At 39.9% G+C, this 27984-nt stretch overlaps 1 protein-coding gene and 1 long non-coding RNA gene across 2 annotated transcripts; both read left to right on the top strand.

Annotated features, from left to right (window-relative positions):
- Nucleotides 1–5378: 5378 nt before the first annotated feature.
- LOC147451298 (uncharacterized) lies at nt 5379–6207 on the top strand. The gene is made up of 2 exons (XR_015189215.1): nt 5379–5837; nt 5992–6207. It is a non-coding gene; the product is annotated as an uncharacterized LOC147451298 (long non-coding RNA).
- Nucleotides 6208–12904: 6697 nt separating this feature from the next.
- Nucleotides 12905–16452, top strand: LOC147451297 (GDSL esterase/lipase At5g03820-like). Its single transcript, XM_086520281.1, has 5 exons — nt 12905–13611; nt 14360–14490; nt 14898–15131; nt 15727–15979; nt 16093–16452. The coding sequence occupies exons 1-5, from the start codon at nt 13359–13361 to the stop codon at nt 16284–16286; spliced, it is 1065 nt and encodes a 354-aa protein (XP_086376407.1). The 5' UTR covers nt 12905–13358; the 3' UTR covers nt 16287–16452.
- The last annotated feature ends 11532 nt before the right edge of the window (nt 16453–27984 follow it).

Here is a 27984-nt window from a genome sequence, read left to right as displayed (position 1 = left end):
GAGGTGGTCATGAAAGAGAAGGTCAATCTACCAGGTTCAACTAGCAACAATGAAGCAGAATACGACACACTACTTCATGGTTTGAAGATGTGCATTGGCCAAGGGATAAAACGTCTCATGGTAAAGGGAGATGCACTTCTCATTGTTAAACAGATTTTAGGCATTTGGGCATGCAAGAATGAAAGCTTAAGGACAAAATTTCATGCCATTCGTAAGATGTTTAATCAGTTTGAAGAAGTGCAACTATATCATATTCCGAGGAAACAAAATGAAGATGCCGATTTACTTGCACAACAAGCAGTTACATGTGTTGAGAGAGAAGTGCAGGTCATCATGGTGGCAGCAGCTGTCAAGCAACCGAGATACCAGGGATTGGAGTCATTGGCTCCCATTATCGGCTACATTTTGGAGGGTGAGTTTCCACCAGACTTCACAAAAGCTCAGAAGAGGAGACTCATGAAGAAGGCAAGCATGTATCTCTTCCTAGAAGGCTCCCTCTATCAAAGAGGGAAGGATAAAGTGTGCAGAAGAGTACCAACTATCGAGGAAATTCCAGCCATTCTAAAAGGTTTGCATGAAGAGGCATGTGGTGGTCATTTTGCCCAAGAATCAACCGTGAAGAAGATTTTGCTTGCGGGGTATGTTTGGCCAAGCTTGCATGTGGATGTTCAACATTGGTGTAAAAGCTGTCACAATTGTCAGATAAATGGAAATAGAAGGTTGGTGCATGGCCCGAGGCAAATAGTGCTTGCAAATGGACCCTTTGAAAAGTGGGGCATTGATGCTATGGGTCCTCTACCTAGGACAAAAAATGGTAAACTCTACATTCTAGTGGCTGTAGACTATATGACTAGGTGGGTGGAAGCTCAAAGTGTGGCAAGAGTGAATGAGAGGACAGTTAGCAAGTTTGTGTACACTCACATTTGTTGCAGATTTGGCACACCTTTGGAGATTGTTTCTGATAATGGTCCAGGGTTTAGGAAGGGCTTGCTCACAGAAGTTTGTGAAGAGCTTCACATTCTACATCGTCATAGCACACCATACTACCCACAGTCAAATGGTTTGGTGGAGAAGGCTAATGGTGTCATTGCAGGAATCATTAGAAAGATGGTGCAAAACAAGACAAAATTATGGGATGACTTCTTGGATGGTGCCTTGTGGGCATATCGAACCACATATAGGGAAGCCACGGAGTTCACACCATTTCACTTGGTCTATGGTCAAGAGGCTTTACAACCAATTGAGCTAAACATTCCAACAATGCGACTTCATGGCAAAGGAGCACAAGATGATCAGGAGGTATGGATGGATCGACTTCTTACTTTAGTGGAGCTTGAGTGGAAAAGAGAAGCAGCATACGAGTGCTACAAGAGGAAAGCCACACAAGCGAAAGAAACGCACGACAAGAAACTGAAGAACAAAGGCATCAAGGAAGGAGAGCTTGTGCTAAGGTATGACAATCGACTTGACAATCGTTTTGATGCCAAGTTTGAAACTAGATGGCAAGGGCCATACATAGTAAGCAAGGCTTTCAATTCTAGTTACTATCAGCTTATGGACTTGAATGGTAAAGAGCACTCCAGGAAGGTAAACGGGTATCGCTTGAAGCCCTATTTGAGTCGCCTTCTACCAAAGGATCTACCAAAGATCTGTCCAAAGGCCGCTGTCTCATGTAAGTATTGTTACATGAAGCATGAGTGTAACTCCAGCCAAAATTCTGAGTGGCCAAACAATGAAGATCTCGTCAAGGACTCTGAAGCACTCTCTTTGGAAAAGATGCTCTATGATGGTACATGAATATACCATCATCCTGGGGGAAGGGCTAATGATAGCCGTTTTTCGGCTCTCCATAATTGCCATACTAGATTACTCCACCCTACCAAATTCACCCAAACGCTATGGCTATCCCTACCATTTCACTGTACATAGGCGTGTGTGAGTTAGGGGGCTTTTCCCATATCTTCTTAAAAACCCTCAGCTAGCTAATCACTGGGCTAGGTGAGCCAAAAAAAATAAAAAAAATAAAAAATAAAAGTATATTATGGCCTCTTTGTGTGTAAATATTTCATTGTATATATGGCCTAAATATAGGGATTTTTTATAATTATTTTGGTATTTTATTTAAATATTTCTACTTAGGTGTGTGTTTTATTAAACCTATGTACACCTTCTTTCATCCTCTTACACCATAAGTATATTTTTTGCCAATATGTACATATTCTAACCTCATTTTTTTCCTTTATACAAATCACTCCCACATTTTCACCCTCACCCTCGTGAAAACAAAAAATTGATTTCTACTCATTAGTTACGTTTATTATATTATTTACTTGCATACCTTTTCCTCTTTCACCCAAAATAATTCAAGGAGGGACCATATCATATGATTCCAATATCTTTCCATATCCATAACTCCTCCATATTTTTATTATTATTTTTACTCATTATTTTAACACCATGTGCTCATTGAGCTAAAGTCCATGAATAGTCCATACACTAGTCCCACCATGTATATATTTCTTATTTCACCAATAATCCTCCTCCATGCATGGGTCAAGGGCAACTTGAATGCTTTGTATTATAATATGACAAAGGAGGGGCTCACTCTTGGATGCATTGTACAAATTCAACAAAGAAGGGGGCCACTAAAAGACTTTTGCAGGCATAAAAAACAGGCTTTTTGGTGAGAATTTTGGCACCTATCTCCACTCCGAATTTGGAGCGGTGGTCAAAAGAGAAAATGTAGCCCACGCTCTGAATAATCACCTCAAATTTTTTCATGATTTTTGGAGCTACCAGCGGTGAGCTATGATTTTTTGAGTGGATCCCAGTCTGCCCACTTTTCTCACAAGTAGCCCTTAGTCTTCTCTCACCCTTCCACACACCTACTCACTCTTACACATCCCTCCCTCTCCTTCCCTCACTCAAACCTGCAATTTCCATGGCTTCTCCCACCCTCTTCACCATTACCCTTCTCTCTCATCCCTATAGTTCTTTTATGAACCTCTACATACATACACCCTCTCCATGTCTCTCTCTATTGCTTCTATGTTACAATTTCATTTACCTCTCCTAAAATATCTAAAATTCAGCATCTTAACCATGATAACTTCTGCAAATTGAGGATTTTTCATCAACAAATCCTCTTTTCATCGTGGTGGTCAACCGTGGCGGTGGCGTAAAGAAGCGAAGAAGAAGAAGAAGACCAGCGGTCATTTTTTCCACAATCTACACAAGGGTGAGTTCAAGCTTCTTCAAAGCTTCACCATCTCAATGATTCTCTTTTAATTCACCCCTCTTCCTTCATCAAATCAACTCACTCTACCCATTGTAAATGTAACATTAACTTTCTATTGATTACTAACGACTAACATACTAACACAAAATAGCATTGACCTAACCATAAAAGACACCTCACCTCAAGACATGTATAGTAACTCTCTCTCTCTCTCTCTCTCTCCCCCCCCTTCCTTAAAACTTACTTTCACCTTATCTACCATCAATAATGCTCTCTTTTGAGCCCACACCCATGACTCAAGCAGACAAAGAAGGCCCGCAATGTTTTGATATTCAAAAAAATCATAATCCTGATTTGTTAGCTTGTAAATTAGGATTTCCAATAATCTTAATATGGGGTCTCCAACCTATAAATAGGCCCCTCTCCTTCTTGTAAAACAACCTCCAACATCTCACATAGCACCCCAACACTCTATGCGTGAGGAGAGACTTAGGTGTAGCAACCACTTGTGAGCTTCACTCTTGGTGTGAGAGAAGCTTTCAAGCTACACATTGCAAGTGAGAGAGCGTGAGTTTCACAAATCTCAAAACCACTATTGTATATGCTCCTTTATCATCAATAAATTGAGGTTTGGTGCATCAAAGGCGTGATTCGACGTTCAAATCTTCGTCCTTCCATTTGTGCAATACGGTTTGGTGAATTCAAGGTGACTTGTGTATTTTGAGTTTTTATTAGTTGATCTTGATTTTAGAAAGTGTTTTAGTGTGTTTTTTCATTGCCAGTTTTGTGTCCATTGTAAGAGGGTATTGTGGTGAGAGGTCTCCCACACCCTAAGACAGTGTGTGTGTGTTTTGGCAATGTTTAGCAATCACTAAGCATTGAGTGAGTTTTATACAAGTTCTACAATAGCATCATAACGAACCATCTCCATTTGCAAGTCACAAATAAGGTATTACGCAAGATCCTTTTCTCTCTCTCTTCCCTTTGCTCTAGCTCTCTCTGGTCCAGTTTGTGTGTGTCTTGGTGTGAGGTTGTTTGTGTGTGTTGTGTGGTGCATCTTCTTGGTTGTGCCAAAATCTCTTTTGCGTCCTAGTTCGCATACCATAACTAGGTGGTGCCCCTATCTTGTTTGGGTTTGGCTGTGGGTTTGTTGTTGTGTTGTGCTTGTGGTTGCCCCAGCCCCAATTGAGCAGCACGGGAGCCTTGAGGGGTGTTTAGAGGTCGCCTCTCTTGTTGTCCGCCCCGGACCGCCTCAATACATACCCTCCGAATCTGTTTGCACACAATTTGCCACTAGGTTGCCATAGCCATAACCCTGCAGAGAACTAGTCGTAACCTGAAGAGCACAACTCCAATTGGGACACTTTAAAGCTTGAAACAAATATTGAAAAATGACTGGTGAGAAAGCTGAAGATGACCAAAATTGATTCCATATGCCTCCATGAGCAAAATTGACGCGAACAGAAAGCTGTCCCAACACGACTACACGTAGAGAAAGCTAGTCGGTGCAAAAAACTGTATCCAAAAGCACTAAGGAGACACAACGAGCTAAAACCTGCAAATTTTTGATATTTGACTGAACTTTTTTAAGTTTGTATATGAGTTTAAGTTATATATAAAGCTCACTTCAAAAAACTCACTCACGGACACTTACAGTAGCCCGACAACTGTCACTAAACTAACGACTTGCAATGCATGTACATGTGCTTGCTAAATCAAACTAAAAACCCACAAAAAAAAGCCCACATGTCCTTTTGACATCGGACGTCATGTCCGTATGTACAAATTTACAAAAAACGAGGTGTCAAAAATACGCCCAACAACGTATATGAAAATTTGTATGAGATTTTGTAAATGGAGTTTATTGTTGCATATGTCTATTTTCATTTTCTCACTCCATAAAATCCTACAACTGGTATTAGAACCATGTGGGCACCAAGCCTATCCCTAGTTTAGTCATTATCCTCATTTGATGGCTCTCTTTTCCTAGGCACGAGTTCCCTCTCTTTTGTTTTTGGTTTGTTTGTTCGAAAAATAACAAACCTTTTTTGAGCAAAAGGACAAAGGCTCATAGGCATCACTCAAAGTCAGTACTAGTTGTTGAGCACGACGACAAACTCTTACTGTCTTTAGAGAGAAAGCATCAACTTTTCCCGGGGTCATCCCTCAGCACCGTAGTTGTTTTGGGAAAGGAGTTGCTCCTGGTTCGAGCCTCCCTGAAGGTGCACATATTCCTCTCGACTGCTCACTCCTTGCTGTAGCGCACATTTGAAGCTTGTTAATTGCACTGATAGATTAGTGCTTCTCTTGCCCCCCTTTCTCGGCTTTGCATCATCTAGGACGCCCACTACCCTGTGAGCACGTCATTGAGCTACACAGCAAGCTTTCAAGGGTCTCCGGAGTTTTCAGCTTAGTGGGCTTTGAACCCGAATAAAGACTGTAGCTGGAAGATCTCTGTCGTAATTGACAGCTCATGCAACTTCCAATACATCGGCACCCGTCGCTACTCTATCACTCGTCGTTGTTGCACTTCTGTCGGGCTACTCCAGCATCTGCGCTCGTTGACTCTGCATTTGTGCTCGCTATATTGCACTGCATGGTTAGTGCCCCACTTCGATCGTGTTGCAACTGAGTCCCTACATGCAAGCTCCACCTTGCCATCGCTCTACCCCCTTCTCAGGGCACAACAATTTCAAAGTTTTTTTTTGTTTTTTGGTTTAAGCTCTAATTCATAGTTTTTCATTTGTTGAAAGAAACCACGCCATCTCAGCTCTCAAAGCACTCCAGGAGCTCCCACCTTCCTCAGCTTTATGACCTGGCCTATTAAGTGGTACTGTTAAGTATTGGATCTATGGAAAAGGGTAAGGAAAAGCAGATCATTGTGGAGCTGGCCGTTCCGACTCAATCTCAAGTGAATGTTGGCATTAAAATGGATTTTTGTTCGGTAATATGATGGTGTTATTCTCTGATTGGTTTCTCATGCTAAATCTTTTCAATATTCATTGATGTTTGAATGGTAAGGTTTGGTTAACTTGAAGTTATGGTGATAATCCTCTTACTTAGTTTGTAATTTCAACTGAGCCTGTTATGTAAATGGCTTGGTTGGTTTATGCTCCTGTAAGAAGGCTTTCAATTGTTTGTTAAAACATTGAGGTTCAAAGTTGTATCCGCGGCCTTGGTTGTGTGTCCCTTTCATAAGTGCAGGGTTTTCTATGGATACACATATTCGGTCCTATCCTTGGCTTGGGTAGTTTTAACATAAGTGGGGGGATTGCAGCCTGTTATGCTGGGTGTTTGGTACCTTATAAAGCTTAATAATAGGGGTGATGTTCTTCATAACACTTGGTGATGGAAATCTTATGGTAATGTGGGCCTACTTGTTTGGTGTGTAACTTCGGCTTGGCATAGTTTGCACCAGCCATGGGCTTGATTTTTTAAATAAGGTTTCCTCTTGCAATACTGGAAATTGTTACCTTGGGCCTTTGTTTAAGTTAAGATATAATGAGAGATGTCATTAACACATAGGGAAGAAAAATACTTGATGTGGTGGACCCTCTGGAGAGTTGAATATCGTTACCTGTTAGTTTTTGTGTTCTGAATAAGTGATGCACATGGTATTCTGCTATCGATATGTTTCCGGGTTGGATGCCGCACTCACTATGCTTGCTCTAATATAGTCGATGCCGTCTAAGTATGGTGGTCGCTTGAAAAAATTGTGCTCAAGTTGGACGCTCTTGCTTGGGGCTTTGTGGTTGATTATAAGCTTACTAGTCTTTCTCTATTAGGACCTTGATGTCTGAGGATTGTGCTCCCTTTGGTAGCTACTCAAATTGGCCGTATATATTTAGAACTACTGGCCTTGAGTTTTCCTTCTTGCCCAAATAAGGTCATAGTTGGCTTAGGTTTGTAATCTCGTGACTTAATCCTCACAGTGCTTTAAAAGCACTTACTGAATGCCTGGCTGACTTGGTCAGTAAACTCCGATTGGAGGTATCAATTCAACATGAATTGAACAAATCATTGGTGGCAGTCTTTACCGGACTAGTTTCACAACTCCCACATGAGTGGTTACATACCAAGTCTACATGGCTCTCCACTGATCTTTCTCTAGCCTTTCACAAATAGCCTTTCACAAACTTAAATCAAAATGGTTCATTGTTGGGTTAGATAAAGCTTCTAACACGGCATCTGTTATTTGCAGAAGGCTTGCCTTCGAAGAAGTTAAAAACCGCCTCAAAAGTAGCGCTTCTGCTACATTGAAGAAGACTTGGATATTATTATCCACAGGACTTGCAAAATAAGATTTCAAGTGGATAATACCAAACTTCCCATCCTATTTCCAACTTTTAAAAGTCATAAAGTCTTTAATGAGTCATTATCATTGTATACTAGAATGAGGCTTCATTCTCATAAGCCATGTACAAAGATAATTCTAAGACTGAGTTGTTTTTGTATTAATCATTTCCTTTTCTCTAACACCAGCTGTCTTTTGAATGTTAAAATTTATTTATGTCTTATTATTTAAGTAAAATCAACTACACACACACACTAAACTTTTCACTGAACAAAAAAGCTTAGCTGATAATTATTTCAGGAGCCCTTCATCTACATCTCTATTATACCGTCCATTACATGATCACACAAACAACTGTCACAGTAGAAACATGTGTTTGGTCGATCGGCCAATGGTAAGATACGAGTCGCCAAGACGACCCCATAATCCCGAGTGCGGGGAGTAATGTTAAAATATCCTCTTAATTGATGACCATAACTACGGTACAAGAAAATCTTATGAGAAGGTAGAAACCGGGCTAGCAGGTATAACCGATCTGAAAAACCTGGCTTTATTGAATATTCTATGTAATAATACGTGGCCCTAGGCCCAGTACCTAAGCAACCATCGCCAATCGGATATTGTTTTTGAAATGCTCTTGACCCCAAAGAGTCACTCGAGTCACTCGGTCCCGATAGGTCCACCACTTGGTTTGAGAAACCGAGGTTCCTAACTGCGGAAATAAATGACGTTCATAACGAAGTAAGGTTGCTCTCCGAGTAGATGTACTGGACAAATAAAGATGTGCAGTTGCTATATAAAAAACCCGTTCTTGATTGTATGCCATAATTTAGTAAATACGATTGGTAAGCAAATCAGCTGAAGATGCTAAACTTCGGAAAGGGTACTCTGGAATTTTTTTTTTGTAAATATATATCCCATCTTATATAGACCCACTAGTTTTTACTCCTAGACTAGAGAGAATTTTTACCCAAAACTGGTTATACTCTCACCGCCGTTATGATAGGTGGATTTTTTACCCTAGTGATAGCTGAATGACATAAATCTTATTATAGGGTTGGGAAGTAAGTGTAAAACTGCTATGTATGATCATCCGAGGCTTAACTAATTGACGGACCAGGTATCAACTATGGAATAGTTTGGTATCCATTAAAAATTTGGTATGTGGTGTACAATATGAGCTGTCTGTGCATTTAACTTTATACTATCTTATCATTGTTCAGAAAATGCTATGTAGCATGGTTTGTTTCACCAAGTATGCAATGTAGCTGGAGTGGCTTAGGAAAATTGACTCTGGACTTGGTTTTTTCTGAAAAAATATCACTTTCTCTTTTAAACACACTGTACGACCCCGAGACAAAAAGGGAAAATTAAATAAAACTACCCAAAGGGTGGTATATCTCTCACCTTTTAGTATGCCAAGAGCTTATCATAAGGTTGGGGGGAATTATATGATAATGGACTCGAGGCCGGTTGCAATAAACTCCGACTAGGTGGAGACTATGGAAATGCCTAGTTATTTGGGAGCGCCATAAGGTGGCAGGCACTACCAGTCCTTGCATGTAACTTAATATTATGTTTACCTTGTATTAGGGTAAATGGTGAAATATTGTGTGGGTAGCTTTTTACTCCTTGCATTGAGTGAGCGTGCCTCCTGCTACACGCTACCGTCTGTACTGTGAGGGGGGTATCTGCAGCCGATTAGGGTAAGCAGAATAAGCGCGTATGGTGCCCGATTTTGTCGGATCTCTTGCTTGGTGTAATCACTAAGGATTTGGCCACATAATGTGACCTCGTTTGGAGGGGCTGGTACTACTGTGGGTCGCGTCTTTTGCAGATGCCATCAACTTGTATAAATAAAGGTGAGTACTCATACTCACTTAGCAGCATTTTTTCCGTTTCACCTCTCTGCGTGTGTGAGTTCATTACTGTGTGAGAGAGTATTGGCTGAAGCTGGGGTCGCATCATGCCGAAAAAGTCTGAAAAAACGATAGTGGAGGTTCCCTCGGCTCCTAATCTACAGGTTAACTTAAATCGACTCTGCTCTTTGAACTGGTGTATAGTCGGGTATTCTGGCTGTAGCATGTTTTTCTTCTAAATGGAATTTGTGAAACTTTCTTATAAACTTTTTTTTTTGAAAACAAACCAGGCACTGTATAATTTTTTTTTGTTCTTGTTTATGATATGTTTTCTCATATCGCTATGAAAGCTTTGGGAATTTCACCTTGGTTTACTTAAAAGAACAAAAAAGAAGTTGGGTTTCGCTTATAAAGTGAGTTGCAAATAATGGTTGATTTCGGAATACTGATGTTTAGCTGGGATTACTACCAGGTTGTGATGGTAAGCTCATGATGACTGTACTAATTACTAGGGCATGATGTCTAAATGGAAATTTGGATTTCTATGTGTTTTGTTTACTTTCCAAAAGGAGGTTAACATTGTCGTAGGGTGTACATCATTGCTCGGATTAAATGCAGGAATTTTGTAAATTAAGTTAAACTTAAAAAATAAACAAAAGAAAGTGAGCCTGAAAGTTCAGGTACCTTGGTAAGTTAAAAAACAAAGTGTACTCTAGAGAATGGTACTGATCTTGGACTAAACTTGTTAGAATAGAAGCTGAAACTACTGAATTTCGGATTTTACTGAATACTGCTGGTGTATTGACATAGTTCCGGATATTTTGTAAGTAAGGCAAAATATACAGGAAAGTGGATGATAGCCGGATTTCAAATGTATCTGGATTTTTCTTACTTCACTAACGGAGATTATTAATGAAAGTTTCCTATTGCTGTTTACCTAGTCAGCATACACTCTGATATTTACTAGCCATTTGGAACCTTGAATATTCAATTATAATTCATGGCCATTAACTGCTAGTTTTTTTCAAAATGGATATTAACTGGTCTTTTTTCTAAAAAACAGCTTGCTGTGTATAAAACAGTAAGCTGCTTGTAGGTTGTTTTTTATAAAAAATAAAAAAAGGGGGGTGCTTGATTCGATGAGGTTATCATAATTTTTTCAGTTATCTGAGCATGGTTGGAGACTTTTTGAGACATCTTTCGAACGATGTCTGAGCTGGCTCGTTTATGACTGAGTCGTCCATTGTACTATGGTATACATTTGATTGCTAACATATGGCAGCAATATGTTTGACATAACATAATAGCAAGTATAATTGTTGAATAAAGTTATGAATTTGTCTAAGATAGGAGTATCTCAGGTATGTAAAAAGGTAAATCTGGAGTTGCTTTTTTGGGGTGTGATCCCAGTTTGGTTATGAATCTGGTTCCAAATATAGGATCAGGTCTAAAAAGTTGTATTTACAAAAGAAGTGGTAAGATTAGGTCTGGCTTAAGATTGCTTGTATATAAATCAATAGATTTTAAGGTCACTCATATCTGATTAAGAACGAAGTTCTAGAAATTTTTTTGTTGATATTTTACTTAACTCCTTAAAATTAAAGGATTGGTTAAGGAAAGCTTTGTATAAAAAACAGTATAATCAGATGTATTGCTGCTCTATGAGGATGATCACTTTCCGTTTCAGATTGGCAAAAAAGCCATGAAAACTTTGTTTTTTCTAAAAAGAAACTTTTTAAATTTAAAAAAACACAAATTACAAGTTAAGAACTAAGTTTTTTTTATGGTGACATGGATAACAACTGGGATGCCCAGCATCACCTGCGTATAGCCATGTGCTAACGAATTGTTTTCTTGTGGCTATGGGTGCAGGTGAGGGCTACCTTCCTTGATTAAAACGTTCTGTTCTTAACAAATGGTGGATCTCTTATTGTGATGCAAAATTTTCCATAATTTGGGTTTGAGGATTCTTGAGCTATATTCTGTTATCTTCATTACGTTGTACATAATTTATTTCAACAGCAAAAAGATTATTGTACAAATCCATTATACTTTTCTAGAATTGTTGGTCTGTGAACAGTTAGTGTTCGTTTGCGTATATATATAGATTTAGAACTGCTACACACATTCAGCGAGAGAGTAAGGACATTCTTGCCAAGAAATGACAAGTATCTACAACCAAAGCATAGCATTTAAACACCTCGCAGATGGTGAACCGTGGGACACTACCGCGGTAGTGCCACCTGGAAAACTCCATGGATACCTTTTGAGCCACGAGCGAATGTGTTGAAAATGCATCGAAAAAGCTTTGTTCCTTAAACAAGGTGATAGCATGGCACACAACTAAAACATCGTGTGAAGATGTGGCACAAATCTGATCTTTGCATCGAACAACTAAAAATTGCATGCTCCAAACCCCACACCTCCTCTATTGGCCTTTTGTAGGCCAAAAAAAGCAGTAATTGCTTGATATAAGGAGTTGTGTTCTAATTAGGAGTTGTTCAGAGTAGGCTCACTAAAGTACCAGCAAGTCTTGCATGCATCTTGGCAATCCACTCAGCCATGCCTAGGCCTATGCACTTTTGAGATACATCCCTAACTCTTTTGCATGCACCTCAGGGCATGCCACTCTTTGCACATCATTCTGCCTTGTGGGCCTTAACGCGTGATAAAAGACTACTCCTCTTCAATCTCTCTTGGTGTGTATAAGAGAGAGAAAATAGACTAACCTACGCCTAGTCGTCGACGCAATCAATCATTGGAAATAAGTGCAAGCAAGGATGTTGTACATGACTCGTGATTGGATAATCGTGCTTTCTTGCAGCATCATCTTCTTACATAGGTTGGAGAGAGAGAGAGAGAGAGAGAGAGGGTTAGATAGTAAGTGATGAGAATGTTGAGGCAGAGAGGTAAACACATGAGAAAAGTGTGGCTTAAATTAAAATCAATTTGCTTTTCATTCAACGATTACGGCCTGTCGCTTTCGACGGCCCCTCTCTCTCTCTCTCTCTCTCTCTCTCTCTCTCTCTCTCTTTCGCTCCCCCTCTTTATCACGTGCGTCTCTCCCTTTTGGCTTATAGCCTTCAGCTCGTAGATAATGACACGTGTAAAGGGTCATCCTCTCCGCCATATTATGTTAATAGATAGGCACGATTCATCCACGTGGCTCACTCTATGAGCTTGACTTGGTAAAACCTCATCAGGCTTCTCAAGTAAAGAATGGTTGCACATTTCTTTCAATCTTTTCCACATTGGGAGAGAAAAACTTCAAGGGGTGTTGAGACTAAGAGCTTTAGGTGGGAGGCTTTTAATTCTGCCACACCGAACATTGTGGGACAATGTGGGTGATGAAAGACTCTCGCTCGATTTCCAGCGGCGTTGCCATTTTAAAGTTGGTGGAGTAGCCTCGGCGCTCCACCAGCAACTGTATAGGCTATTCACAGCCTGGCACTTCTCTCTCTTTATTACTCTCGCGGAGTAGGCAGCACCAGCGACCCACAACACACACACACACTCTCAAAAATGCGCTCTCCCTCTCTCTCTCTTTCTCTCTCACACTCATACACACACAGTCTCTCTCTTGCTCCCTCGCTCGCTCGAAGATCTCTCTCTCACACACACGCGCGCACACAACAAAAAATACACAGCCACCCAAGAAATTTGTAATTGTTATTTACCCGCCAATAAGAGCGTCTTTTCATTCAATGGATATATAAAATAATGCGGAGCTTGCAAAAGGGGCACACTACCTTTGCTGCAGCAAGGGTGTAGAGTGATTGGTTGATCATTCCTGTGAGAGAGAGAGAGAGAGAGAGAGAGAGAGAGAGAGAGAGTTATGCAGGGGTGCATTGAATGAGAGAGAGAGAGAGAGAGAGAGAGAGAGAGAGAGAGAGTTGTAATCAGGATCCAGGTGTAGCTCATTTAGCGTGTGTATGTGTAAGGACCCCTTGTTTGTGTGTGTACAGCGATGGGATTTCAGCTGTTTTGCCTTAGAGTTGCAGGCTTCTTAGTAGTCCTCGTGCAGTTGTGGGCGCAATGCAGCCATGCCCAGCCTGTAGTGCCTGCTGTGTTTGTGTTTGGGGATTCCACTGTTGATGTGGGCAACAACAATTACTTGGAAACCATCTTGAAGGCAAACTTCCTGCCATATGGGCGCGACTTCGACACCAAGAAGCCCACTGGCCGCTTCAGCGATGGCCGCATTGCGACCGACTACACAAGTAAGTGCCATTAATTTATAACATGACATTTCAATGTTAATGTAACTATGTTTGGGGTGTAGATCATGGGAAATTGGACACATTGTAATGCTAATTTAATTTTCTTCAAAATTTGGGTATCATGGAAATTTTGATGCATTGTCCTGCTGTTGATGAACCATTGTCAAGTAAGTAATACTGAAGGTAGCTTGAGTCTCTCTATTCTGCTGATTGTAAGGGTGAACTAGATACACGTCTACTTAATTGCAGTCTTTTTTCCACATAGACATGGTGCTTTCTTATACACCTCATGTTTGTGAATAATAACCCGAGCGGAAGGATAGTTTTTTCTGGAAAGAAATTTATGGTGTTTACAAAAAATCAAAGATTTCAAGGTTTTGGACCAGTATTAAAGATGAGCTTGTACTGAATTAAAGGTTTCAATGTTTTTCTAGTGATAAGGTCTTGAATAAGGTACACATATCCATGTTGGAGTACTTATGTAGTCGAATACGATGGCAAACTTGCCACCAAGGCATGGATGCAAGATGTGTGGGTCCATCATAATGTCTCTGCTACATATATGCTTGGCATGCATTTTTTCATGCTTTTTGTAGAATCGTAGCGTATCGATGCATTTGCTTTAATTTTTCCACAGGTCTCTGCATTTCGTGCGGCATTGTAAAATGGTTATTATGTTCATAGTTCACATTGAGCTTATAAGGTGTTTCACAAATTCTCTAATGGGCTTTTGTGCATTGCCTTGCAGTTTCTTTACTGGGATTTGATAGTTTTCCACTACCTTACCTTGAAATCAGGTCTACTGGTGTGAATCTTACTATTGGAGCAAATTTTGCATCTGGTGGCTCGGGCTTTTACGACAGCACAGCGCAGCATTTTGTAAGGCTCTGATAGTCAAAGTTGAGGCTAATTATCACTGGTGTTTTGTAAGAAGCTTAGTTTTGTAGCATACATAATGCACTGACTATGCGCGCTTGTGTCATTTAATAAAATGCATCATTGTGCATCTGCTTATGTGCTGCTGCTTGATGCAGCCAATGCATGTTTAATATGATGTAATTAACTTAATAATCATTCTTGTCTATCCGGACACGTGTGCAATACTAGATGCAGGACGATGTATTTGTGCATTTGTTGTGACAATGAGATTATTGTGGATTATTGTCATGGGCATGTGCCAGAATATGGAGGATTGTTATCCTTGCATTGATGTGAATGTCGAGTCTCTGAGTGTATGATTGAAGCATCCATATACATTCTATCAATGCAACTTCGTGTGTATACAGAATGTCTTAACCATGAATCAGCAGCTGGAGCTTTTTAAAGAATACAAGAACAAGCTGGCAGCAGAAGTGGGCTCAACGAACGCAACCAGCATTGTGAGTGACGCTCTCTATGTGGTTAGTGCTGGAAATAGCGATTTCTTGCAAAACTATTACATCAATCTCCGGCTGAGACGTCTCTACACGCCCACCCAGTTCAGTCAAATTGTGCTCAACCTGCAGACCAAGTTCATTCAGGTGCATGTTAATCAGGAAAAATAGCAAGTAGGCAGGCTTCTTTTATCTTTATTTTGTGTACACATATGCGGGCCTCGTCAGGAAGCCATAGCTGCAATCAGAGCAAGAGATGAAGAGAGGTGGCTCTAGTAATATGCTACACAACTGTAGAGAACACATCCTCTATAAGCTTGGCGTAACCCCAGCCAGTGTCCTATGGTACACGGCCTCATGGATGTCATAAGCATTTGGGTCCTCGGGTCGCTGTTTTTTCGACAGTCTTTGCGAAGCCCTTCTACACATAATGAGATGTCCCTGCCACATGATGAGATGAAGTTGAGCCTCTCTGAAGAGTGTAGTTCCTACAGAAAACCCTATGACCTTATAAATGGATGTCTTCTCAGGACTCGTACTTGATGTTGATCTTTGGACAGTGTTGTTTCCATGGGAAGACGAACTCCCTTAGAAATGAATGACTTTTTCGATGTGGGTTTTGGTCAGGGATTGGATTCTATGAGGGTTTTGGTGCACACCTAGTATTGTGATGCAAAATGTTTAAGAACTTCTATTCTTATTGTACATGCCTTTGATTGTGCCGGTTTGCTTTTGCACACAGAATCTCTACTCCCTTGGTGCAAGGAGGATTGGGGTTGTGTCTGTGGCACCTTTTGGATGTGTACCTCTACAGCTCACCGTCTCGCGCCAAGCAACAGGGTGTGTAGAGAGCCTCAATCAAGTGGCTAGTAGCTACAATCAAGCCCTTAACAACACCATCGGTCACCTTGGTGCATCTCTCTCTGGCTTAAAAATTGCTTACTTTGACATCTACAATGGCCTTCTTGACATCATCAAGAATCCTGCAGCCAATGGTATGTTGAGTTATTGGTTTCTAGTTTTATGATTGTGAAGATCAGTAGAATTAGAGATTTCTTGTTACCCTAATGAACTGGATGCTATTGATTGCTTTTATGGTTATTTGAAGGTTTTAAGGAAGCAAGGAAGGCATGCTGTGGGACTGGAAGGGTTGAGACTGCGATTTTGTGCAATCAATACTTGCCGGGAACGTGCACAAATGCATCGGAGTTCGTTTTTTTTGACAGTGTCCATCCATCTCAGGCTGCTAGTCAACTGCTCTCGAATAACCTCCTCGCCGCCGGGATTGCCCTTGTGTCATGAGGCTGGCTTGTTCTTGCAGAGAGAGAAGAGGTGCTCCAATAGGCTTTCTTCTCAAACCCCCTATGAACCACAATGTCATTCTTAAGTGAAAAATCCAGAATGTTTGCTAGCTCAATTAGTCTGTGTATTCTATTCTTGATCTAAATTTTTTGATTAGTTCTTCAAATTCTGGCCCTCCATCTGTTATACCATACTCTTGCCTCAGCTGTCTATGTCGGTAAGCAGGGAGAACCTCTTGGGTCTCTCTCTCTCTCTCTCATTGTGTCAGCAGCTGCATTAAGTTAAAAGGAGCATCACTATTATTAATTTCTTTTTGAAGTAACTTACTAAGCTTCCTAGTGCTTGACTATGGGGATCCCACCAAAGAGCAAAGTGTGGCTTCCCCTCATATTGCAATAATATGCCTAAATGGGACATTATCATTGCCTCTTTCGCTGTTTACAGCTTGATTTGATTCTTACAATGAATGGTTGATTAATTTTCCTTTGATTTTAACCATTTGTCATTTTGCACTACCTCTGGGCATGGCTATATACACTAGAAGTTTTGGACAAATTCTCACTATAATTCTTGCATTGTGACTTACCTCAACATCATGAGCTCAAATGAGGGAGGCATGGGATCGTCAGCTAGGTGGGGGGCCAGTGGTCCCTTTCCTTGAAATCATACCTAGCTAGGTATGTAGTGCCTCTTGAATCAGAACCTCATGATGTTATGCATTGTATGGAAAACAGTGGAAAAGGACTCCGTTTTCCCACATCAGGAAATTTCTAACTCTTGATAAGGGGGCTATAGTTCATCTACTTATTGACTATGTCGATTGCGCACAGTCAACTGCGGTCCTGGGGGGTAATTAACTCCTTGGGATTGTGGTCTTCTTGTATATTGCCTTAACCAATGCATTGGCTACTTTCATCATCCTTATGGATAGTGTTTTGAAACCATATCTAAGCAAGTTTTTCATCATTTTTCTTGATGATATTTTAGTGTACATTACATTTGAAGCAAAGCACTTATAACATTTGAGATAAGTATTTGATCTACTTTGTCAACACAAAGGGTATGCTTAGGAAACCAAGTGATTTTTTGAAAGAAGAAATTCACTATTTTAGGCATGTAATGTCTATTGTAGGATTGCATATGGACAATAAAGTGAATTCCATCTAAAATTGGTCTTTTCCAAAAAATTTGAAAGAGCTCTAGAAACTTTTGGGCTTCACAAGGTTTTATCAAAGGTCTGTTGAAAACTATGTTTAAATTGTTGTTCCTATGATAGGCCAATTGAAATTTTTGCCTACATTAAATACTTATCCAACAAGGCTCGGTATTTTGTGGCTTTTGAAACCCGTAATTGACATCAAAGGTAGTTCTTGCAAGCTCTTTGGACTTTGTGGTGGGATTAATTGCCATATACTATCGCAAATGCTTTTCTAATTTTCACAAGTGAAGTTTGCCAAGCAGTTTTTGATACAAGGTATTTCGTTTTTCGTTGCAAGCACAACATGGTTATACCATGGATTCATACATAGACATGCATCATAGTTTTGATTTTGAAAACCTTGCATGAGTCCTACCTCTTGTTGCTCTCTAGTTGGATACTCTCATAGAGGGTGTCATCACAACAATTGGCTAGGAACATAGCATATAACTGCTTGATATAAAGACATAACCAAAAACTTATAATGTTCAAACTTTGTTCGGAAAGTAGTTTTAGGTATATCATCAAGCCACTTGGTGATATCTTAATCGCAAATTTTATTTGGTAAAAATATGGACATGGGTGTATTTATAAAACAGCTCATCCACTCTTGGTAATAGATACTTATTCTTAATGGTAATCATATTCAAACCACAATAATCTACACACATGCGTATAGTATCATCCTTTTCCTTCAACAAAAAAATGGAAGATGTCTAAGGTGAAGAACTTGGTTGAATAAAACCTCTATTGAGATAGTCAACAAGCTGACCTCTCACTTCAATAGCCTCAAAATGACACATTTTGTAAGGTGGTTTACTAATGGTTTCACTTTCGGTTTAGTACATGCAACCATCTGTATGCATTGTGCTGCACAAAACACGTTCGTGGTAACCCAAAGGAGGTAAAACTTTGAGGAATACATCTTTGTGTTTGATTAAAAGTTTTTTCAATTGATTAGAAACTTTCTCTTGATGTGGTGATGGAGAAGTAGAAAGAGAAGGAAAAGAAGAATGTAGTGTTGATGAATCATATACTAAACTGGAAGTATTATCAACATTAGATAAAAAATGACACAAGAATTAACACAAAAAGAGTTCTTCTATTTCATTTTTTGAAGAGAGATTTGTAAGGTTGGTTTTATAAATAAGTGATGAGAAAGACACATCCTTTTCTCCCAATAGTAGCACATGCACACCATTGGATTCAAGCATTAGACTCTTATGTTCATAACTTTGAAAACCCATGCAACCATTCCCAACTCAAGACCACATCTGCCTTATCCACATTCATAACTTGAAAATCCAAGGTTACATTTGACCAACTTGCAATTAATAAAATTGTGAGATGCACCATCATCTACAGGATTCTCACCTTGTGATCTATGCTAGATCTATGTATATGCACAAGCTCGTGTCGAACAAAAGTCAGTTGCCACATAGAAACCGTAATACAACACTCATGCACCGCTTCGGTGGTGCTACTTCGAGAAGAGGAATCTAGAGGAAGTAATTTCATCATGTGCATAACTCTCTTTGTCTTGGGCAATAGATTTTCCCTTGGGACAAATTTTTTTGCCATGTCTACTTCCCAAGCAATTAAAACATAACTTATCTTTTTTTTTTCTGTTTAAAATCCTTAGTTGACAAATGGCCGTGAGGCCCCTCGGGTTTTTTGGATGCACCAGATGAGGCTACCGCAATTTTCTCTTATTATGATTGTGAGATGCATATGCATGCTATGCAATTTTTTTCCATCTAGATCCTTAGATATGAACTTATACTATCGCTTCCTCAAGCGTTTTGGGATCATGTGTTTTAATGCGCTTCTTAAGCTTGGGATTTAGCCCATGGATGAATCCTGTCACCTGTTGGAAGGCGTCTAAACCCTCTAGCTTTAGAGTAACATCTCTATAGTTTGAAAGGTACTCAACCAATGTCTTATGCTGACGCTTAAAACACTTATCCCATGCAGTCTAGTTTTTGTTTTCTCATTAGTGATGGACAAAAATTCTTTTCTAAACACATCCTCAAAGGAAACCCATGAATGTGGCACAATGCCATTCTCCTTGAGCAACATCCACAACTTATAAGCATTACCTTCTAGTTTCAAAATATTTTACAATGCCTTGACTACATTCGGTGTCCAACATAGATCATGAATACCATCCCATTTAGGAATATTTTCCCTGCATCCTTGTTGCATTCTTTTTTCTCCCCATGAAAGGTTGGTAATTTTGTGTTTTTCAACAGCTCATTTACCTCTTTCTAGGTAATAATAGACAACAAATCTGGATTGAAGCCTTGCTTCGACATGCTAGGGGTGGGGTTTATATGCACAGTGCCTAATAGACCCCTAGACTACTCACTTGCATGGCCCTTGGCTTGCTGATGCAAATATTGCACTAGCAAATCAAACAACTTTGTGACATTTTCTTTCAATCATGCAGAATTTGTTTCCATGATAGAAATGCATGATTGCAATGCCCTAAACTCTTGCAAATCAAGCAGTTGTATGCTATCATCTATGCTTGCTACCGTACGAGCACCTTTCGTGAGAGTACCCGATGGCAAGCCAATAGCAGATGCATTAGGTGCAAGACACTCAAAGTCAAACTGATGGTGCATGTCTATGTTTGAATCCATGGTGTTGTGTCAAGTTGAGAAGAAAGGGTAATACCTTGTAAAAATAACCACTTTGTGAGGATGTTTGAAAGTTGAGCTTGTTGACAAGCAATCACAAAACTAGGAGATTGATTGGCCTTGCCAAATAAAATCCCTAAACTAAGATGACTTGCCAAATCCAACCTGATGTCAATGTCGGATACAAAATTCCGATCAAAATGTCCTCGTGCAATGTTAAATAAAAATATTCAAGACTAATCTTTGCCGTGGGGAACTTCGATTTGAGAATGATTGCCCAAGGTTGATCGTATAATGTACCTTGCAAAGCAAACACGGCCTTTATAGTCGATTAGCTTACTCAAAAGCATGTGTGACACAAGAACAATAAGAAAAGGCACTTTGTAACATATTTTGTAATTTCTAAAAGCTTTACAATTCCATGGCTAAGTGTAGCCTCTCTAACACCAAGCTCAAGGTCAATTTTTGTGATGAACTTGCTTTAATTTGCCATCCTTATGGGGGAATAGGTCTAAGGTCAACCTAAAGACCCAAATTTTATGGCCTCAATGTGAACCAAGGTCTTGCCTATGGCAAAGGCATCTATAGCACCGTCAAAGAGAGAAAAAGAGAGAGCTAGCACCCACTATGTTGCTCCGATAAAGGAGGACCAAGATGGAGCTAGCAAGATTTCGTGCAGGGTGCACTTGAGAGCTGCATGTTTTATGCTTGGCTTGTCTTCTTCTGCATGGCCTCTTTGTTTGACCACGGCCTCCTTTCGCCCAAAAGCACACTGGCTCTTGATACCAACATAAGAAGGGTATTGGGAACAAATACACTCCACCAAATTTTCATTGGCCCCTCTTTATAGGTTGGCTGAGCTCCTGCGCCCAATTTCCATCACCAAGCCTTCCTCGACTTGGCTATTCTTGGCCTTATAAACTATACAAAATCATGAAGTGACCAAAATAGGGAGATAATCTTCCCCATTAATTTGATTCTCTCTAACTTATGCTCTTAGAATATCCTCTAGCATTCGATTAACACATGTAGTCTACCATCCGTCCCTGGGTGATCTGCACTACTGATGTTGATTTGTGTTTGAAAACATTCAAACATAGCCCTCCAAAAGTGTCTGTTAAATTTGGGATCACGATCACTCACAATGTTGTCGGACAATCGATACATTTGATAAGGATTGTCAACAAACAACTTAGCTAACTCTAGAGTTTTAATAGTGTACTTGGTTTGAATAAACTTACAAAGTTTAGTCAACCTATCTATAATTACCAATACCAAATATGGAGAGGGGGAATGGAGAACACACCTATAAACCACACTGCTGCCCATATATAGCTCCCAATATATAGCTCATGGTATTTACAACAACACTATCCTCTCATTAACACCTTCAAAATTTCACTTCCAACTATGGAACTTTCATACATATACAACCCAACACACACACACACACACACTCACTCACTCATCAAGTCCACCACTTATCATACACACAACAATGCAATTCTTCCTCAATTTTCCACTACACCTTGCTCTCTCTCCCCTTGCACAACACCAACAGCCCAGAGGAACACACACACACACACACACACACACACACACACACACACACACACACACACACACACACACACACACACACACACACACAATTACATGAGTGCTTTCTCATGCTTCACTACATAAATTGGACAAAAAAAGCCTGGCTTGTTTTTTTAAAAAGACCCCCTTTTTTTCTTCTTCACCTTTACATCTCTATTAAACTATCCATTACATGATCACACAAGTAGCTGTCACAGTAATAACATGTGTTCGGACGCTCAGCCAAAGGTAAAATACAACCAAAATTACACCATACTCCCTAGTGCGTGTTGTGCTATTAAAGTATCCTCTGAGGGGCTGTCCATAACTGCGATACAAAAAAATCTTATGGTGTGGAAGAAACTGCGCTAGCAAATATAACCGCTTTGAAAACCCTCGCTTCATTGAATGTTCCACATAATAATATTGTGGCCCTAAGCCCATGGATTCAGTTACCATTGTTAGACAGGTATTGTTCCTAAAGTGCTCTCGACCCCAAAGGGTCACCCGAGTCACTCTGTCCTGATGTGTCCACCACTTTGTCTATGTAACTGTTGTTCCTAATTGGGGGAATAAAAGACGCTCATAACGGAGTAGTGTGGTTCTCCTAGTAGACTCACTTGACTGTTGAAGATGAGCAATGGTTATGGCTAAAACCTGATCTTGATTATAAGTCATAGCATATAATGCGTATGACACACCTTACGACAAAGTAAGCAGTTGGCTATAAACTCTTTGAAAGTTAATTAAGACTGATATTGTGCACTCTGAATTTTAAAAGAAACCCCGTCTTTTATAGACCTACATTGATACCTGAACCGAATAGGTATCTGTACGAATTGCCCAAACTACTGGCCATCTCTTAATGGGCCCAATATTACATTAACTCACCTCTTTGTGATTGGCATATGTCTCTTCTAGTAATTTGTCCAATTGGCTAGCTTACTGATAATAGTCTTGTTTGATATGTTAGTTTTATGAGTAACTGTTCGTTTGTGTCCATCCAGTGCTAGGGGCAATACTTCTTAAGGAATTGTAAGTGCCGCGTATCGACCTTGCGAAAGCATTCGGGAAATGCCATACTATCTACTGCCACAATAATAATGATGCTCATAAAGGGTTTTTTTTGGTATCCTCTTTTTACATTGGTCAAAAGCGTGTATTTATCTTTTAATTACCCTAAAAAAGCCTTACACCTGTATTGCGCGTCGTCTGAGTATTCCTCTGCAAACTTTCTCTTTATTTGCCTGGTCGCACGCTACCTTCTGCATACAGATAGTGGGTTCGCGGGCGAGTGTTGTAGCGATTGTGACTCGACACCAGCTTTTCTCATCCGGATCGTGTGCTAAGAGAAATCCCTGGAAATAGGGTCTTTAAGGGCGACCTCGATGACGGGAATACCTGGCCTAATTGGGGTTCCTTCTGCTGCGGCGAGGCATCATCATCTATAAAACCCTCAATAAGGTGAGTACTTTACTCACTTAGCATCGTGTTCAGTGGCTATAGCTTGTGCATTCAAATCTTGTATGCTGTTGTGACTTCAACATGCCTAAAAGTATGGATAAAATTTTGGTGGAGTTGTCATCCTCTCCAAGTCTACAAGTTAACTATCTTTTCGGCTCTCTTGTAGCCTTAAAAAATTGTGAGTTGGATTGGTTTGGCTAAAATGAAGGTGCTTAAATTGAATAAATCATAATCTTTGTTTGTTTAAACTCTGGCTAATTAGACATATTTTTTTATGATGATGCTATGGTTCTGGGAAGTTTGTTTTTGGCTGGTATATTTGAAGAAATTGAGGAAATTTTGTATTGCTCTGGTCAATGAGGGCTACTAGGTCTCGAAAGTATTAAAGAGGTTTCACTGTTTGGTTACTGTGGTACACCCAGATATTGGAAAATTTTGTTGAGGTTTTTGAGCATCTCATATCCGAATAATGTAATGTTTTTTAGGTTGTTTAAAACTTGAATACTTTTTGCCTTCATACATCACTTGCCCGATGGATCATCACCTGTAGTTTGTAGATATTACTGAATTATGGATACTGGATACATCTTGTCGTTAATGGTTTGGGTCACCGGCTTTATAATATCCTAAGCATTGCTATGTCTAAACTTACCCTTATTTGCTCTCATTATATCAGTGCATAAGAGAATGATTGCATACCTGCATGATGCTGTGTAGAAGAGTATAAAAATATTATCTCCATCTAAGTGTGTAGATATCTATAAAGGGGTGATGGTATATTTAGTACTCGCTACTATGTGAGATGGTCTTTTTACTAAGCCTGTGATGGTCTCTGGCCACATTTTTTCCCAGTTTTGTCTGATTGCCTATTCCTGGGAATTAGACCTTCCCGACTAGTCTTGCTGTGATTTTATCAGAACATATTTGACACTTAAAACATGGGGTAATGGTATTATGGCTACTCTCTGGAGAATGTGTGGTTGACTTTGGAAAAAAGTGTCGATTGATCTCTAGTTTTTTTATTTCTTTGGTTTTTTTTATTTCTCTAGCTTGTACTTGTTGGGCTATTGTTAGCTTGATGCTATGACCTGCCCTGATGTGCAGGTTATTTTTTTGAGAATGGCACTTTGGACTGCACTTTAAAAACAATTGCTTATTTGTCCACTTTTTATTTTTCATCATAAAAAGAACAAATCTGGTTTTGTGGTTAATTTTTGGGAAAACGGCTGATGGGAGTGATTTTTCGATTAGCAAGTTTAAAAACAGGTATTTGGTACTGGCTATATGGAAGATTATGTCGGCTACGACATAGGAAGAGAATCAGTTGTTAATAGTGATGGTATTTGAAAGTATTTAATTGGTTCTTGATTTTGGTATTAGTGTAGTTTGAAAAAATCCAAACATTTGTTTCAGACTCCTCTGGTTGGTCTATTGGTCATGTTCATTACTGTGCCGCTCTGATGTATGTTGGGTTGGTTTCGCTAATATACTACAGAGGCTCTTTTTGGCTTTGTAAATGAAATAAAATTCAAGCTCAAACTTTGTTCAAACATAAACCAGGTGGGACTTTATCTCTTCAAGAGGTGTTTTAGCCATTTCAGATCTAATATCTAGTGTAGGATTATATGTCTCGAGCTAACTTGGACTTGCTGCCGACGGGGTTAAAATCTCCCCAACCTAGTTAAAGAATGTGTTTTGGGTCTTTTCTATACAAACCTATATTTTTTTATAATCTCTTTAAAGCTCTTAAAACTATGGTTAGGCATCGGATAAATCTGGAACTAACTTGATATATAGTAGCTTTGGAGGTATTCTCACTCTTCGGGTTATATTAGCTAAAAACCAAGGACTCTTATTATGGTTTAAAAAATAACAAAATACTTGTAAAGAACTGTTTGTTTTTTCATTGCGACATGGGTAACAACTGGGATGCCCAGCATCACCTGCGTACAGTCACGTGCTAACGAATTGTTTTCTTGTGGCTATGGGTGTAGGTGAGGGCTACCTTCTTTGATAAAAACATTATTTTCTATGTGGTAGATGACTTGGGGCGGATCTCTTACCTTGAAGCAACATCACCCGAGACTTTGGGATTACTGTCTCCCATGTTATACTTTGTTTTCCTCTTTACCTTGTACAAAATTTATTTTCAATTGCAAATAAATTATTGTACAAATCCATTGTATTTGCCTAGAATTGTTGGTCTGTGAACAAGTAGTGTTCGTTTGCGTATATGTATCTATTTAAAACTGCTACACACACGCGCGCGCACACACACACACACACACACACACACACACACACACACACACACACACACACACACACACACACACACACACACACACACACTTAAATGGAAACACAAGCACATGAGAGCAACAAAAAAGAAGAGGGGAAGGAAAAAAATGACACCAAGAATTGGAAATGATGGCTAGATCTTTCCCCAAAAAACTCTTGTACAATCTTCCCTCTCACCAAAACGTGCTTCTCCTTCTCCAAGTGTAGGAAAAGACCCCCTTAACTACTGCCAAAACTCCATCTATAAAGGGGTTTTTTAAATTTTTAGTATTTTTCTCACAACCACACATTTTTATTTGTAGTCTCTCTTGCATGCCATGCATGGGAACTCACAATTAATGAGTGATGCTACCCACTTGGACTTGACGTTGCTAGAGGGGTGGGTACTCTCTCCAATAAAACGGGAGAGACCTTATGCCCCCCATGTGAATTGGCCCCCAATCGAAAGCACCCCAACATGCCATCACCATCGGGAGCACCATCGTGCCCACCAACACAGCCCTCATAGACGCTTGCACGAGGAGGGAGGAGGAGACGCCATGGCTAGGCTCCCAATCTCTCCATCTCTCTTTGGATGTCCACAATGGGGTGCCGGTTTGGGATTTATACCCTGCATGGTCCCCTTCCACATTGCATATGGGTCTGATTGCCTGCCACATGGCATATTCACAAGCACCACGCCCTGTAAGGGTTGGAAAAACCATCAAGAGTTTTAAAAAAATCATCTTTTTGGGCACTACTTCAAAACCCCATAACTCCCATCTCTATTGCTGTGATGATTCACCCGTAAATCCTGGAAAGAGTCCATATTGCCAGCCTCAAATCCCAGCTTTTCCCTTGCATTTTGATGCTTTCAAGGCCTCAAACCATCACTTCAAAAATCGACAAAAACCATATGATCACCACCGACCACTGTAAGTCGTCGACTTCAACCAAACATATCTCATCATCCATATCTCCAATTGGCGTTCTATAACTTCTGATGTGCTCTATATGCTACATAATTTATTTGAAAACTCTGGCAAGCTTGAGAAAAAACCTGAGGGTATGCTTTTTGAGGTGGTCAAATCAATGCAAAACAGACCCTAGACAAATCTTCATTTTCTCATAACTTGACCATTTGAACTTTGAATACAGATTTGAAAAGATCGGCATGCACCATAAATGGAGCACTTCAATCCTAGCATCACACATATGCTTCGATCCATTGCCGCACTTCTTCCACTTGATGAGGATTTGCAAACCACTTTTTCCTTCCAATTGTAATATCTTGACCATTATAGCTCCAATGGAGGAGCCACTTGGACCAGCTTGGAGAACACTTTGAAACCCACCTTATGCAGCACTATCTTTGAAATTTTAGAAGCTTCTTGCATCCGTCCTTGAGAATGACTTCTTGGCCTACCTGTAGATACCTTTGACCATACTTGCCCCTCATACCTGCTATTGCACTCCACTCATACCTCATTGTGCTCAGTGAGTGAGTGGCTTTTAGACTTCCTCCTTCACTTCACCAAACTTAATATATAGACTTTGACTCTTATGCTCACCTATACCAACATGAGAGACACAACCTAAATATGCTCAACTCTTCCAGCTTGAGCAGTACCTAGGATAGCTAAGACTCTTAGACCACATAGAATATTACTTGAAGCTTTGGGACTAACGCCTCACTCATTTAGTGGTTTAGTTATCTGACTCTGACTTTTATGCCATGTGTTTTTAATGGAAACTTGAACATACCTATTCAATGCTAGAAACCCAATTCCATAAGCTCCTTAGATTTAGGCCTCTTTCATTGTGTTGGTCTATGGATGCCACCATCTTGTCCAGTAGGTTGGCATACTTTGGCTCCTCTTGATTTCCCTATCAAATGTTAATACTTCTATGTGAAACAAGTTCTTCAGCTATTGTAGGGGCTGATAGAGCCTTTGCTTTATCTCCCATGTGAAGCGGTTGTCAATGTGTGTAGGCTCTTTGTGATTGATTTCCCTTTAGAAATTTTGGAACCCACCTTGTCTTTTGTCCTTGTGTGATCGTTCTTTGTTTTGTTGATGACTTGATGGTCACTAGGCTTTGGTATCCAAACTTGATGACTACATTTGTAAAAGCCTTGCTGTTGTAGTTGAAGATGACGTATCCATCTGGAGGTTGTAGCAGCCTTGGTGGTGATTGGATTTTGTTGGCTCTTCTTTGTATTTTTGTGATTTGGGTGGAACTTTGTGCTACATGATTGTTGATCTTTGTTGTTTGGTTGAATTGCTACTTTTGGTAACCATATTCAAGTGTTACCTTCATAAAATACTTGTGCCTTGAGTAGCTTTTGTTGATCATCCATTGGCGTTTGTTGGGTATCTTTGTTTAAGTTTGACTTCAGTACCCATACTTGCTGCATTGCTTGCTTCTTTGAAGGTCACCACTTTTTTTCGTTCTTTGTAGTTGTTCTTTCTCCTAATTGAGGTGATTGTATTCCATTCATAGATCGGTTTTCTCTTTGTAGAACTCTTTGGTT

This window comes from Adiantum capillus-veneris, chromosome 9 (assembly GCF_014529385.1).
Source record: "Adiantum capillus-veneris isolate H3 chromosome 9, ASM1452938v2, whole genome shotgun sequence".
NCBI lineage: Eukaryota > Viridiplantae > Streptophyta > Polypodiopsida > Polypodiales > Pteridaceae > Adiantum > Adiantum capillus-veneris.
Note: the sequence above shows the minus strand (reverse complement) of the source record. Positions and strands in the feature narration are given on the sequence as shown.

What these genes read in the sequence shown, in the direction of transcription:
- LOC147451297 (XM_086520281.1), top strand. Translation starts at nt 13,359, where the DNA reads ATGGGATTTCAGCTGTTTTGCCTTAGAGTTGCAGGCTTCTTAGTAGTC. An exon ending in ACAGCACAGCGCAGCATTTT is followed by an intron (nt 14,491 to 14,897) that starts GTAAGGCTCTGA and finishes GTGTGTATACAG; the next exon opens with AATGTCTTAACCATGAATCA. An exon ending in TGCAGACCAAGTTCATTCAG is followed by an intron (nt 15,132 to 15,726) that starts GTGCATGTTAAT and finishes TTTTGCACACAG; the next exon opens with AATCTCTACTCCCTTGGTGC.